The following is a 12,251-nucleotide window of genomic DNA, read 5'->3' as shown; positions in this document are numbered from 1 at the left end:
GAGAGAGAAATCGTAACTATGGACTTCTTAATAATACCTGGGTATATCTGGATTTGTATATATATCTTTGCAGAATAAGCAGCTAGTCAAATCATAGTACAGTAACTCCTGTCTATATTATTGAAGTCAATGAAAAGAAATGCACATGAGGGAAAAATTAAAGGGGTTAGTTTGCCCAACAAGAGTTGACATGTTTCCACATTAAAGACTACTGTGCATAGAGGGATGAGACATGATATAATTTAATTTGAATAATTTGTAATTGATTGGGCTTTTTTTGTTGTTGGAGGGGCTTTTTTGTGGGGTGGGGTTTTTTTCTTCATCACAGATAAAACAGTCTCTCTCTAGCCTTGAAGGATCTGCAGTTGGAATTACTCTCTGCATGCTATTCTAAGATAGCTGAGCCATATTTTTCAAATCTTTCGACACATCAGCTAAAAAAGAGGTAACAGAGTGGAGAGGGCAAGAGGCTGCCGTTTTGAACCTTAGTGTATTTGAGTAACTTTAAAATCCCTAGTTGTTGGTATATTGCCTTGGTTTGCAATAGGATTAATTTGTATTTTGTTTGTGTTGTTTTAATAGGTAATGCGAATGACGCTGTCAACACTGAATTGGCGACGGCGGGAAATGGTGAGGTGGTTGGTAACGTGTGCAACAGAAGTAGGTATGTACTGAGATGCTTGTCAGCTGATCTTAGAGGGCTTGATCTTGCTTGTCAACACCCAGTCTCTCACTTTTGTTGATCTATAGAATTCCTTTGGTGAGAAGACATTATGGTAATGATGAGAGGGTTTTTTAGGCACAGACCAAGTGAGACAATAGTTCAGTAATGCAGTGTGACTTCTTTCCCCTGGAAGGTGGGGGTGTGCATAATCTATGGGAAATAACCCAGATTTCCCCTTGTCTCCTCCATGATGGGTTTGGGTTTCAGGCTGCAGTAGAGAAAAGGCTTGTGGTCATGGGCTGCTGCATTGTGCTACAACTTTGCTCTGAAAGGCCAGGTGGGGCTCTGAAAAGCAAGTGAGAGCTGCCTGGTCAGCTGTGGGAAAAGGAACCAGAAAACAGGTGAATGAAATGCTGAGGATGCCTCGACTGTGTGGCAGACAGGATCTCATGAAGGGGTTCTCATTGTTAGGGGGGTTTTTTGAGCCCCTGGGTAAATCCAAGCTTAGAGTGTAATGCGTCTTTGTTGTGTGGCTATGATGTTGTGCAGGCCTCTCGTCTGCACTGTAAAGCAAACCAAATACCAATGCATCCATCATTAACCATGTAAGGTGGAAGCAGACCCAGCCTTGTACTTGAGGAGGACAGCAGTGGGAGAATAGTGCACTCAGCAGGACATTCTGTTCATTTCTGGGCTTTGCCATAGATTTCCTGTGTGTCTTGATGGACACGTCCCTTAGCTTCTATATTCCAGTTTACCATCTGCAAAATGAGGATATAGAATCTGAAAGTGAAAATGAGTGCATTAAAAACTGTGTAGCTGTAAAAAAAAAAAAAAAAAAAATTCAACAGCTGTGGTAATAGGGACAATATAAGTACTTTTGATAAGGGAACAGTTTTAATTGTCACTAAAAGTATTTCTAGAAGGCATGTTTCCCTACTGTATGTATTCCTTTTTCATACATCTGAGTTGGGTTGTATTGCATACATGTTTCTTGAGTTTCAGAATTTCAGAGGATTGCTGCTGCTTATTCTCTGGATTAGTTTATTCTTTGCTCTATGCTTAACTGGGAAATTAATGGTGTCAGTAGCATGGGAAAATACAGCTTGCCTTTGTATGCTCTCAGCCAGAAGGTGGTTTGTGTCTGCAAATTTTCATGCAATACTCTTGTTTTATTGCTTTTTTATCTTTGCTAAGATAATTATTGCTGAGGCTATCTTACAGATATTAGTGCCTTGGTATTATTTTGTGCAGCTGCATATCAGCAAATAAAATGCAGGTTTTAATACTGCTTTAAATTAGTTTACATACACTAATAGAAGTATCCTATAAAGAACCTATAATGTCATATGAAGTACTTTTGAGACTTAATCAAGATGGTAAAGCAAGGAATCTGTTCATTTAAATGAAGATCTGGTGTTCTCTGGCTATGCTGAATTGTTGCATATGAGTGAAGGGGTACACAGGAAACATCAGAGTCCTACAGAGAAAATTAGGACCTCTGGGTGTGGTTTAGGTGGGCTCACAGATGTGTGTAAACTGCCTCTAGCAATAATAAGGCACTCTAGTTGGCTATAAGGTTCAATTTATGGAACGCATTAGTCACTGTTTCCCCCTTCTTTCCCCTGCCAAACACACACACAAACACACACACACACCAGGAATAAAGCGATACTAAGGAAAATACTTGTTTCAGGTAATAGTCAGTAGTTCATATTGCTCAGAGTATTTCCCTAATAAGGATCGTGACGTTCAGGTGCATATGAATTTGACACAAGATGTATGTGAAAAGCCTGTTGGGAGGAGGTGGGGGTTAGGATTTTTTTTTTTTAAGGTGTGCTTAGTGTGTTCTGTTAAGGTGTGCCATGGTGTTCTATTAAGAAAGCCATTTAGCATACCTTGATATTCTTTTGTGCATGCACTGTGCCTTGAGTTGCACAGTGAGAAAACAAGTTAAAATGGCCTTTTAAAAGTGTTCAGTGTGAGGGCTGCTTTTGAGTGATGTGACGAGACCAAATGAGTCAGAACTTGTTATCCAAATTGTCTTAAATAACAAGTAAAACAGCTCAGTTGTCACACCAGGAGATTAAAGCTTATCTTGCAGGCTTTTTTTATTATTTTCTGCGTTTCGATGATTGCTACAGTTTGCACAGTAGCCTTTGTTTTAATGTCCTTTTCCATCCATGCTATCTGGTTTAGCCCTTCTTGCTGAAGAGCATCCCCTTGGATGCTTAGACTTTGCTGGAAATGTAAACTCTTGCTGAAGGTCTGTAATCTGCTAGGTTTTATCAGTTGTGGCTAATCCTTTCTTTTTCTCCCCAGGTGTTTATGCACTGGACAGTATCATGCAAAACTGGTTTACACTTTTCACTCCAACAGAAGCCACTAGTATTGTTGCTACAACAGTGATGTCCAACAGCACCATTGTCCGTCTGCATCTGGACTGCCATCAGCAGGAGAAGTTGGCTGGCAGTGCTAGGACGCTTGCTCTACAGTGTGCCATGAAGGATCCTCAAAACTGTGCCCTCTCTGCACTGACCTTATGTGAAAAAGATCACATAGCTTTTGAGACCGCTTACCAAATCGTTCTAGATGCTGCTACAACCGGCATGAGCTACTCGCAGCTTTTTACTATAGCACGATACATGGAGCACCGTGGTTACCCCATGCGGGCCTACAAGCTGGCCACTTTGGCCATGACGCATCTCAACCTGAGTTACAATCAGGACACACACCCTGCCATTAATGACGTTCTGTGGGCATGTGCGCTCAGCCACTCCCTTGGGAAAAATGAGCTAGCAGCTATAATACCTCTGGTGGTCAAAAGTGTCAAATGTGCAACAGTACTGTCAGACATTTTGCGTAGGTGTACTTTGACCACTCCTGGCATGGTGGGACTTCATGGAAGGAGGAACTCTGGTAAGCTCATGTCACTGGACAAAGCCCCTTTACGGCAACTCTTAGATGCCACGATCGGAGCCTACATTAACACAACTCATTCACGTCTCACTCACATCAGCCCGCGACACTATAGTGAGTTTATAGAGTTCCTCAGCAAGGCCCGAGAGACCTTCTTAATGGCTCATGATGGTCACATCCAGTTTACACAGTTTATTGATAACCTAAAACAAATCTACAAAGGCAAAAAGAAACTGATGATGCTGGTTCGTGAGCGGTTTGGTTGATGAAAATGTGTGAATGGTGGGTTGGGGGGTGGGGGGGTGGTTTGTTTTTACTTGAGCCTGCCTTTGTATCCTTTTTAACTTAAAGAAACAGAGCCACACCGGTATTATATGTGTATAGTTATATTGAGTTTGCAAACTAAACTGTCATGTTGTGAAAGTTTGTGTGTTTAATTTTTTTTTTTCCTTTTTTCTGTTTTGTATGAGAGAGAGGTTAAAAAAGGTTTGGTTTACACTGAGTATATGTTGTCAAGTGGCAAAAGCCCACATCGCTCTCCTGTTCTTTCTGTATACGTTCACAGCCTCAAAAACAAACATATATTGCAATGGCTTTAAAAACCAAACAAAACACCTCCATCCTGTGATAAGTACCTCGAATGGATTCAGCTTTACTCCTTTGTAACTCATCCTTACATTTCAGCATATTTAAACAAACCAACAAATGAAATACTAATAGTTAAAAGGCTGACCACGTGGCTTTGCAGTGCTGTTCATCCAGAAGCATGGCACACAATGCTTGTGCATGTGGAAACTTAGCGACTGTCAACATACATTCTCAGGGATTTATCGAAAAAATTAAAAAAAGAATGAGAGCATTTATTGTACTGTATATATATTATAGTATATGTCTGAATATTGAAAAATATAACATTAACTAATTTATAAAAAAATCTATGTAATGCAAAATACTTGAAGCTGCAGTAGCTTGGTTTTAAACAAAAAAGAAAACCTATCAGAAGGACTAAAGTGCGCCTTGCTTCAGGGTTGGCTCAGGTGGTGAACTATATGCTGGGCATCTATGCAGAGCCACCTTTTGGATTGCATGGTTGGACTGATACCTATTGGGGAAAATTTTATATATATATATTTATACAACCCGTGTATACATACATATGTATACACACATACACACATGCTTGTAACAGGCACTATAGTAAAGAGGGACAACAAAAAATACACAGCCAGAGCAGCAAGCCTTAGCATTAAGAATACAGTATGCCAGAATTGGGGTTTGTGCCTCCTAGCCTAGAAGACTTAAAGAAATATCCTTTTTGACACAAAACGCAAAATGTTTTCCAAAATGATTGACATGATACATTACGCCTTTGCAGTGAGCTAATAATAAGCTAACCTTTGTGCACAAATAACATATATATATATTATATATATATATTCTGCATAGGTATTTTGACTTTGTGCAGGACAGAAAGTTGTGTAGGTATGACTGTTCTACTTCTCAGTTTGTTTTTTTAATATATTTTATTTTCTCTAGAATTACTCAAACAAAAGCAGCCTTCTATCTTGCCTTGTCTTAATGCTTTAAAATAACCAAACTGGAGATCTAACTACCAAACTGTTCATTATATTATTAAATACCAACTTTGGTTACAGTATAGTGTCTTTACTTTAGCTGATGGTTCTGTATCCTTGTGCTTTTTAAAGCAGTTTTTATGTTTTGGTGCAAAAGTTGTCCAGTGTCTCTTGTTCCCTTCATTAGAGAACATGCTAGAGGTATGTTTGTAGGTATTTTTGTTTAGAAAAACTATTTCATGCTCTCCATTTTATTTATTATAATAGGTAAAAAGGTTGTACTTCATCACCCATGTAAACATGCTCATGAAGTTGAAAGTAATTAAGATTTGATACACTGATATCAATTTATTTATGTAACTAAATCACTGTTTTATAAACTTGTTAATGATCAACAATTTTTTTGTTTTGATTAAAATTAGTTTTTTGAAAGTTGATTCTGCCTCCTTTATGGTGTCTGTTACTGGAGTTGAATTGCGTACAGAGTTCATAGATCTTAAATGCCCAGCTTGCAACTTTGGTGTGTTATGATGGTAAGCAATATGCCCACCAAACCCAGAACAGAAATGTTTTGTTCCTCAAAAATCTGCTGAGGAATGGCAGTGTTCACAGTTTCTGGTGCACGATGACCTTGTATCAGAGGAGGGACTAAACGCTGCCTGTGACTGAAGAGATGTGGTCTATACAACGAACAGTAAGCCTTGACATACTGCCCTGGTAGAATGGTAGGGGGTGTGGGGCGGTAGTATGTTCCCACTCAGTGGATTGTTTAGGTGACCATGAGAGTTGAGCTGTGTTGCCGATTGTCCTGACTTCTGCTGGGACAATTTTCTTAGTAGCTGGTACAGTGCTGTGTTTTGGATTTAGTGTGAGAATCATGTTGATAATGCACTGATGTTTTAGTTGTTGCTAAGTAGTGCTTGTCCTGGGTTAAGGATTTTTCAGCTTCCCATGCTCTGCCGACTGAGCAGGTGCACAAGAAACTGGGAGGGAGCATGGTCAGGACAGTTGACTCGAACTAGCCAAAGGGATATTCCATACCATAGGATGTCATGCTCGGTATATAGACTGGGGGGAGCTGGCTGGGAGGGGCGGACTGCTGCTTGGGCATCGGTCAGCAGGTGGTGAGCAGTTGCATTGTGCATCGCTTGGTTTTTTTCCTTGGGTTTTGTTTTTTTATTATTATTCTTTTTCATTACTATTATTATTTTATTATTATTGTTAGTATTACACTTTATTTTACTTTCATTATTAAATCTTTCCTATCTCAACTCATGAGTTTTACTTTTTTTCCAGTTCCCCTCCCTGTCCCACTGGGAGGAGTGACACCAATATATACAAGGACAGATCTTGCTGTTCTTGGATTGGCTTTTCTAAAGTATTGTGTGTATTTTGAGCTATGCAGCTCATTCCACCCAGCATGGAGTTCTTCCTTACCAGCTGACAGCCAACATTTCTGCTTTTTTGGAGCCCTTGCTGTGTTGGAGTTGTGTGAGTTTTCTAGCCCTCACTGAAGAATGGGATATGGCATGGTTGAAAATTGAAGAGGACCTTTCTGCTTTACCAGCATCTTTATCATCTTCGGAATGTTAAATGATGCCATATTTGACTACATGATCTGAGCACCTTCACTTTGGTTTTTTTAGTATCTTCAGCTGAAAAGAGAATTAGCGTGCAGCAAGCAACTTTCAGAGATGCCAGTGTAATCATGAGTTCTAACAGGCTTGCATCACTGGAAGATTAAGGAGGAAAAGGTCTGAATCTTTGTACAACTTGTCATGTAAAATACAAATCTTTACCAAGCCTTGCTAACAGCTAAGTTGTCCTGACCTAATAGTACTAACCTTCTGCAGCTTCTCCAACTTCTATCCCTTCCAAGTATTGAATCCTCGTTACATTTTTGCTTCGTTACTTTGTCCTAGATTATCCTGCTGAATTTTCTTATAGGCAGTAAGGAACAAGGGGGATACTCCATTCTGTATAGGTTTTGCATGGAGGGGGGTTGCCTCTTAAGAAATAATTCAGCAGTAAGGATATCGTGGATTATGTAGATTGCAAAACTGATGCCTATTTGAAGACAAGGCTTTAGAATTACATGCAATCCTGATGGTTGCCACCTGCTTTTGATGAGCACAATGGCTTATTTTTCTTTCAGAACTGATGGAAGTTTATTTGGTTTGTTTTCATGACTGAGTAAAATCTCTTCTGTGTTGGCAGTGGTGCTGCGCACTGCAGTTCACACCATGTTAAAAGCCCTTAAGGACCAACAGGCTTGGCCAGTCTCTCTAGCAAACATGTCTAAGTATGTACTGCTCATGTTTTGTGGAGGTAGGAAGAACCCAGGAATGGGATTCCATAAAAAAGCCTGAGGGCTCTCTTGCTGAAAACTGATCAAATATTTCTATAATTTCTAAAACTACATATTGAAATTAATTCTGAAGCATAAGGAAACCTAGTCAAAATAGGTGTTGAATTCCTTATCTTGTCTTCAGAGCCAGATATTTGAGATATACAATTGAACACCACTGTCATTGTCTCCAAGTGTTTGAGTGCTTTTCAACACTCCTTTAAATGACAATTTTTTTTAAATCCAGGATTGCTGTTCAGTAGTGAAGGGAACAGAGCACAATTCTTCCATAACGTAGGCTACCATTGAATCTTTGTTCTTTCGGTGAGTTGAGTGAAATCCTGAAAGATGTGGTATTATTTGTGTATTATGAGACTGTTGCACAGCCCAAGAAACTGACTTTGCCCCTAAGTTTGTTTTCAGATTTCCTGTATTGATTCTGCCAGAACAAAAGCCAGAGATATTTTCGTTACCCAAATTACATTACTTTCATTTAGCTTTTTAGCGTTTCAACACTTCATTTCCATGTCCAGTTTTCCCATTAGAGAAAACTGCACAACTTCTCAGCACAAAAAAAAGTGCACATGGGAGACTCAGACTTTAAGGTGCAACTGAAATCCAAGGCCACTTTGCTTGGAGTGCTTCATGTCTTATTCTCAAAATCTTTTGTTTTTAATGCTATGATAGTAGAGCTAAACCTGGATTGCATGTGCATGAGAAGGAATTTGTTAGATTGTTTGAGAGATATTGCATGTAATACACCGAGGCTAGAGCTGCAACGAGAAGACTGGGACTGTATTTCACCGTGGTTGTCTAGTAGGACAGATGAAGCTCTTTCACGACAGTGCGTCTCCTAATAGGTGCAATCAGTGTTTTGGATGACCAAGCAACAGTTCTTGCAGTAGAGATGAAGTTCTGGAGGACTCCTTTTTTTTTTTTTTTTTTTTTTAACTATCAAAAAGTAAAATTGGTTTCCTAGTATTATTAGGGATAGAAGATATTCTGAGTGCTTTGCATTATTAAATTTATCTTCTACAGGAAACCTGTATTTCCATTGTTGCCTGCTGCAAGCTTTCAGAAGTGCCTGTGAAAGTCACTTTTCAATAATGCTTTAATGTTCTGTCTAATTAGTTGGAGCTACAATTTTCTTTCAGGTTTGTCTAGTAGCAATTAAGTTTTTCATATAAGTGAATATAAGTAACATAAATGCATCAAAACTGGGATGCTGCTTACATGGAGGGGAAATTTTGCTTTCTGAGTTGTGCCAATTTAGATTTGTAGTTCCACAGAGTGGATTTACCCTAGAAGTAAATTTATTTCACTGAGATGCCTTCAATTTGATTAGAATACAGATTTTTACTGAAAAATCATCCAGCCTTCCATTTCTGCTTTAAAAGCAAAAGTCCTGGTAATTCATCCACTTTTAATGCAGGATATAATTTGGAGAAATAGCAATATATGTTACCTTTACAGAATTGGGAAGTATGATACCCTCAGGAATTCTCTTGCTCTGCAGTTCTTGCTGGAGATAAAGTGTTCATAGACAAACATTTTCCATCCTTTTAAGTGCTTGTCCCCTTCAAAGTATACTTTTTGCAAGGATGAGTGGGGAAGCAAGGAGCGCAAACCACGAAGTGTTATGTCCAACCCTTGCCTTGTGACAGTGCAACCAGTAGTATAGATTTAGGGCTATTACACCATGTTACAACCTACACTGAATATGAGATGAAAAGCTTTGTAAGACTCTTAATTGGAGAGACAACGAAGTGTCAGGGATAGCTTTACTTGAGAGAAGAGGTTGCTAGATTTGCCTCCCCTATAGAAGTGTACACTCCCTACTGCATGTGGGAAGACAAGAGTCTTACGTCGGCTAACACCCTGGCCTTTCAGCATCAAATAGCACATAGCTCTCAGCGGAAATGTTTGTGATCTGTCCTTACTGGTAGTATCAGTATCTCTCTAGTTAGAGAAAGTAGAGCATTTTATGCTCCAAGAAAAAGAACCTGCCTTAGAAAGAGAACTACATCAGCTGCTATGTTTGCAGACATCTGCAAGGTCATAGGATCAAAGATTTCTATAAACATGTATTGGTTACAAAGCACAAGTTACTCCTAAAACCAACCTTGACAGATTTCTATAGCTTTTGTTGTAGAGAGCGATTATGACTAGAAAGTACCACCATCGTGAACTGCCCCAGGAGCCAGCCAGTGAGTAGTCTTTTACCAAGTTTGGTACCAACTGCATTTCACTGTTAAAACTTTCCTTTTCTTCCTCTTTAGCCTTTGTCTTTTTTGTATATGTAATTTCAAGAGCTTTGTATTTGGAAAAATGCTTACCTGGAAGATGATGTGTTTGTGGTCTGGTGATGTAAAATGAGCAATGGAGCTATTGCTTGGTAATTGTGGTCCGTGGTGTTGGAAGTATCTGTGGAGCAGTGAATGAGAAGGGTGAGCTGTTCAGTCATACTCACTGTAGGGGCTGGTAAGCCGAGACCTAAGGCAGCAGCCACAGCTGGCATGCAGAGCCAGGACTGTCTGCCTTTCCACCACTCTGACCTTGGAATTGCTTGTCCAACCACAGCGAAGTCTTGGTTTGGTGTCCCAGGAAGCAAAGGCAAATCACTGTTCGTAGACAGATTCTGGAAAGTCAAAAAAAGGATGAGGGTGATTAAGGACAGAGCTAAATATTCCTCTGGTGAACTTGCTGGAATTACATCAATGCTAATCTTGGCAGACACTTTTGGGAAGCCTGTTAGTTATAAGCACAACAGTGGTGAGAGAAGTACTGCCAAATTCTGCCCAGTCAGTGGGCAGGAAAAATCATTTTGGGTTTGTGGCATCCAGTTCCAGATGACCTGAATCTCATTAAACAGCACAATGACTATTTGTAATGCTTTCTTTATCGCCTAGCTTTTTCCAATGTGCAGGGAAACGAGTCAGGCAGACTGCAACTCATCTCTTATTAGATGCATTACAAATGGTATCACTGACGTTCTCTGTCCCCTCTGAAAACGAGGGGTCTGGGACAAAGGTTGGCCTTGCTTGGGCCATCTTGCCTACGTGTTAAGGAAGCCTCAGCAGCACAACCAAACCAATTCAGGAGACTAAGGTTGCAACAGGAAAATCACATTAAAAGCTTTCCCAGCAAGATCCTATTTGTATAATGCTTAACAGCAGTTGTTCACTTAGATGAGTGGAAATCGTGGTTTCTGAAGAAAACATGATTTCTTTTGTGTCTCTAATTGACACTTTAAACATGTTTCATAGATCAGTACGGTAACTAGAAATATCCCAGAATAACCACCAAAGTGGAAGACATGATTGTCCTGCTAACTTGTTGCTGAAAGGAACAAATGTACTTGAAGAATTTCTTTACGGTCATACTCTGCCTGCCTCACCATCAAGATGAAGCTGTGAAAGGCAGCTCTTACTGACAGCTCTGTGACAACCATCACCCCTCTCTGGCTGGTTTTGGTGGGAGAGGGTGTAAGGAGGTATTTTTGGAAGGTGTTTTGTTTCCTGAGTTTAAAAGCCCTTTTTCTCTAGCCACCTGATGGCTGATTCCCAGGTATGGTGTGGATGCAGCAGCAACCATGGGAAAACTCTGCCTGGTTACTCAGGATGTCTTTGCTCCACCATGCCTCTGTGTCAATACAGATGTCTGACCCAACTCACACTTTGTTCTCCAGCACACTGCAATTTTTACATCCTTGAGGAGACTGTCATTCTGCAAGGTCTGGGGAGTTTGGTTCTGAAAACTGAGCTTCTCCAACCATTCTCAAGAATCCAGGGTCTAAATTAAAAAGTGCTACAAGACTTTTGATACTCTGTTGTAAGCAGTGTTGCTTACGTCATTTAGGACGTCTTTCATATACTGTGTCTAAATCATGTAATGGGCAACTAAGGAGCCTAATAGGCATGTTGAGAAATTTTACTGTGAGATGATACCTAAATACTGAAAAAGAAGCTTCAGCATTGCCTTATGGAGAGGTGATTGTAGAGGGAGATTGTACTCACAGTTTTCAAGCTTCTCTGAAGCTCTCAGTCTTTTAAAGGAAGGCTATTCCATATGAGAAAGATTAACTGTTGCACTAGCACAGTGGCTTTGGTTTCAGAGCCTGCATTTTCCCAACTGTCACTATATTCTCCATCTGGAATGATCACGGACTTTTTCCATACCTCAGCAATTCCTTTTTTCCATTTCACCACTCACAAGGCGTATACATTGTTGTACTATGTTCTTCATGCTGGGCTGCATTACCTTAATGTAGCAAATAGAGTTTGGCCAGGTGTCCTGGTTTCAGCTGGGATAGAGTTAACTGTCTTCCTAGTAGCTGGTACAGTGCTATGTTTTGAGTTCAGTATGCAAAGAATGTTGATAACACTGATGTCTTCAGTTGTTGCTCAGTAGTGTTTAGACTAAAGTCAAGGATTTTTCAGCTTCTCATGCCCAGCCAGTGAGAAAGCTGGAGGGGCACAAGAAGTTGGCACAGGACACAGCCAGGGCACCTGACCCAGACTGGCCAACGGTGTATTCCATACCATGGGACGTCCCATCTAGTATAGGAACAGGGAAGTGGGCGCGGGGGAATTGCTGCTCGGGGGACTGGCTGGGTGTCGGTTCGCGGGTGGTGAGCAATTGCATTGCGCATCATTTGTACATTCCAATCCTTTCATTATTGCTGTTGTCATTTTATTAGTGTTATCATTATCATGATTAGTTTCTTCTCTTCTGTTTTATTAAACCG

At 40.1% G+C, this 12,251-nt stretch overlaps 1 protein-coding gene across 3 annotated transcripts in view; it reads left to right on the top strand.

The window, feature by feature from the left end:
* The window catches only part of ZSWIM6 (zinc finger SWIM-type containing 6), a 111,886-nt gene extending 106,292 nt beyond the window's left edge, over positions 1 to 5,594 (top strand). For all 3 annotated transcript variants that reach the window (XM_052775656.1, XM_052775654.1, XM_052775657.1), the window contains 2 exons: positions 583 to 664; positions 2,987 to 5,594. In XM_052775656.1, the coding sequence (XP_052631616.1) occupies positions 583 to 664; positions 2,987 to 3,849 (945 nt within the window). In that variant the 3' untranslated portion in view covers positions 3,850 to 5,594. The remainder of the gene's footprint in view (positions 1 to 582; positions 665 to 2,986) is intronic.
* Positions 5,595 to 12,251: the final 6,657 nt, after the last annotated feature.

This window comes from Harpia harpyja, chromosome Z (genome assembly GCF_026419915.1).
Source record: "Harpia harpyja isolate bHarHar1 chromosome Z, bHarHar1 primary haplotype, whole genome shotgun sequence".
Classification (NCBI taxonomy): domain Eukaryota; kingdom Metazoa; phylum Chordata; class Aves; order Accipitriformes; family Accipitridae; genus Harpia; species Harpia harpyja.
Note: the sequence above shows the minus strand (reverse complement) of the source record. Positions and strands in the feature narration are given on the sequence as shown.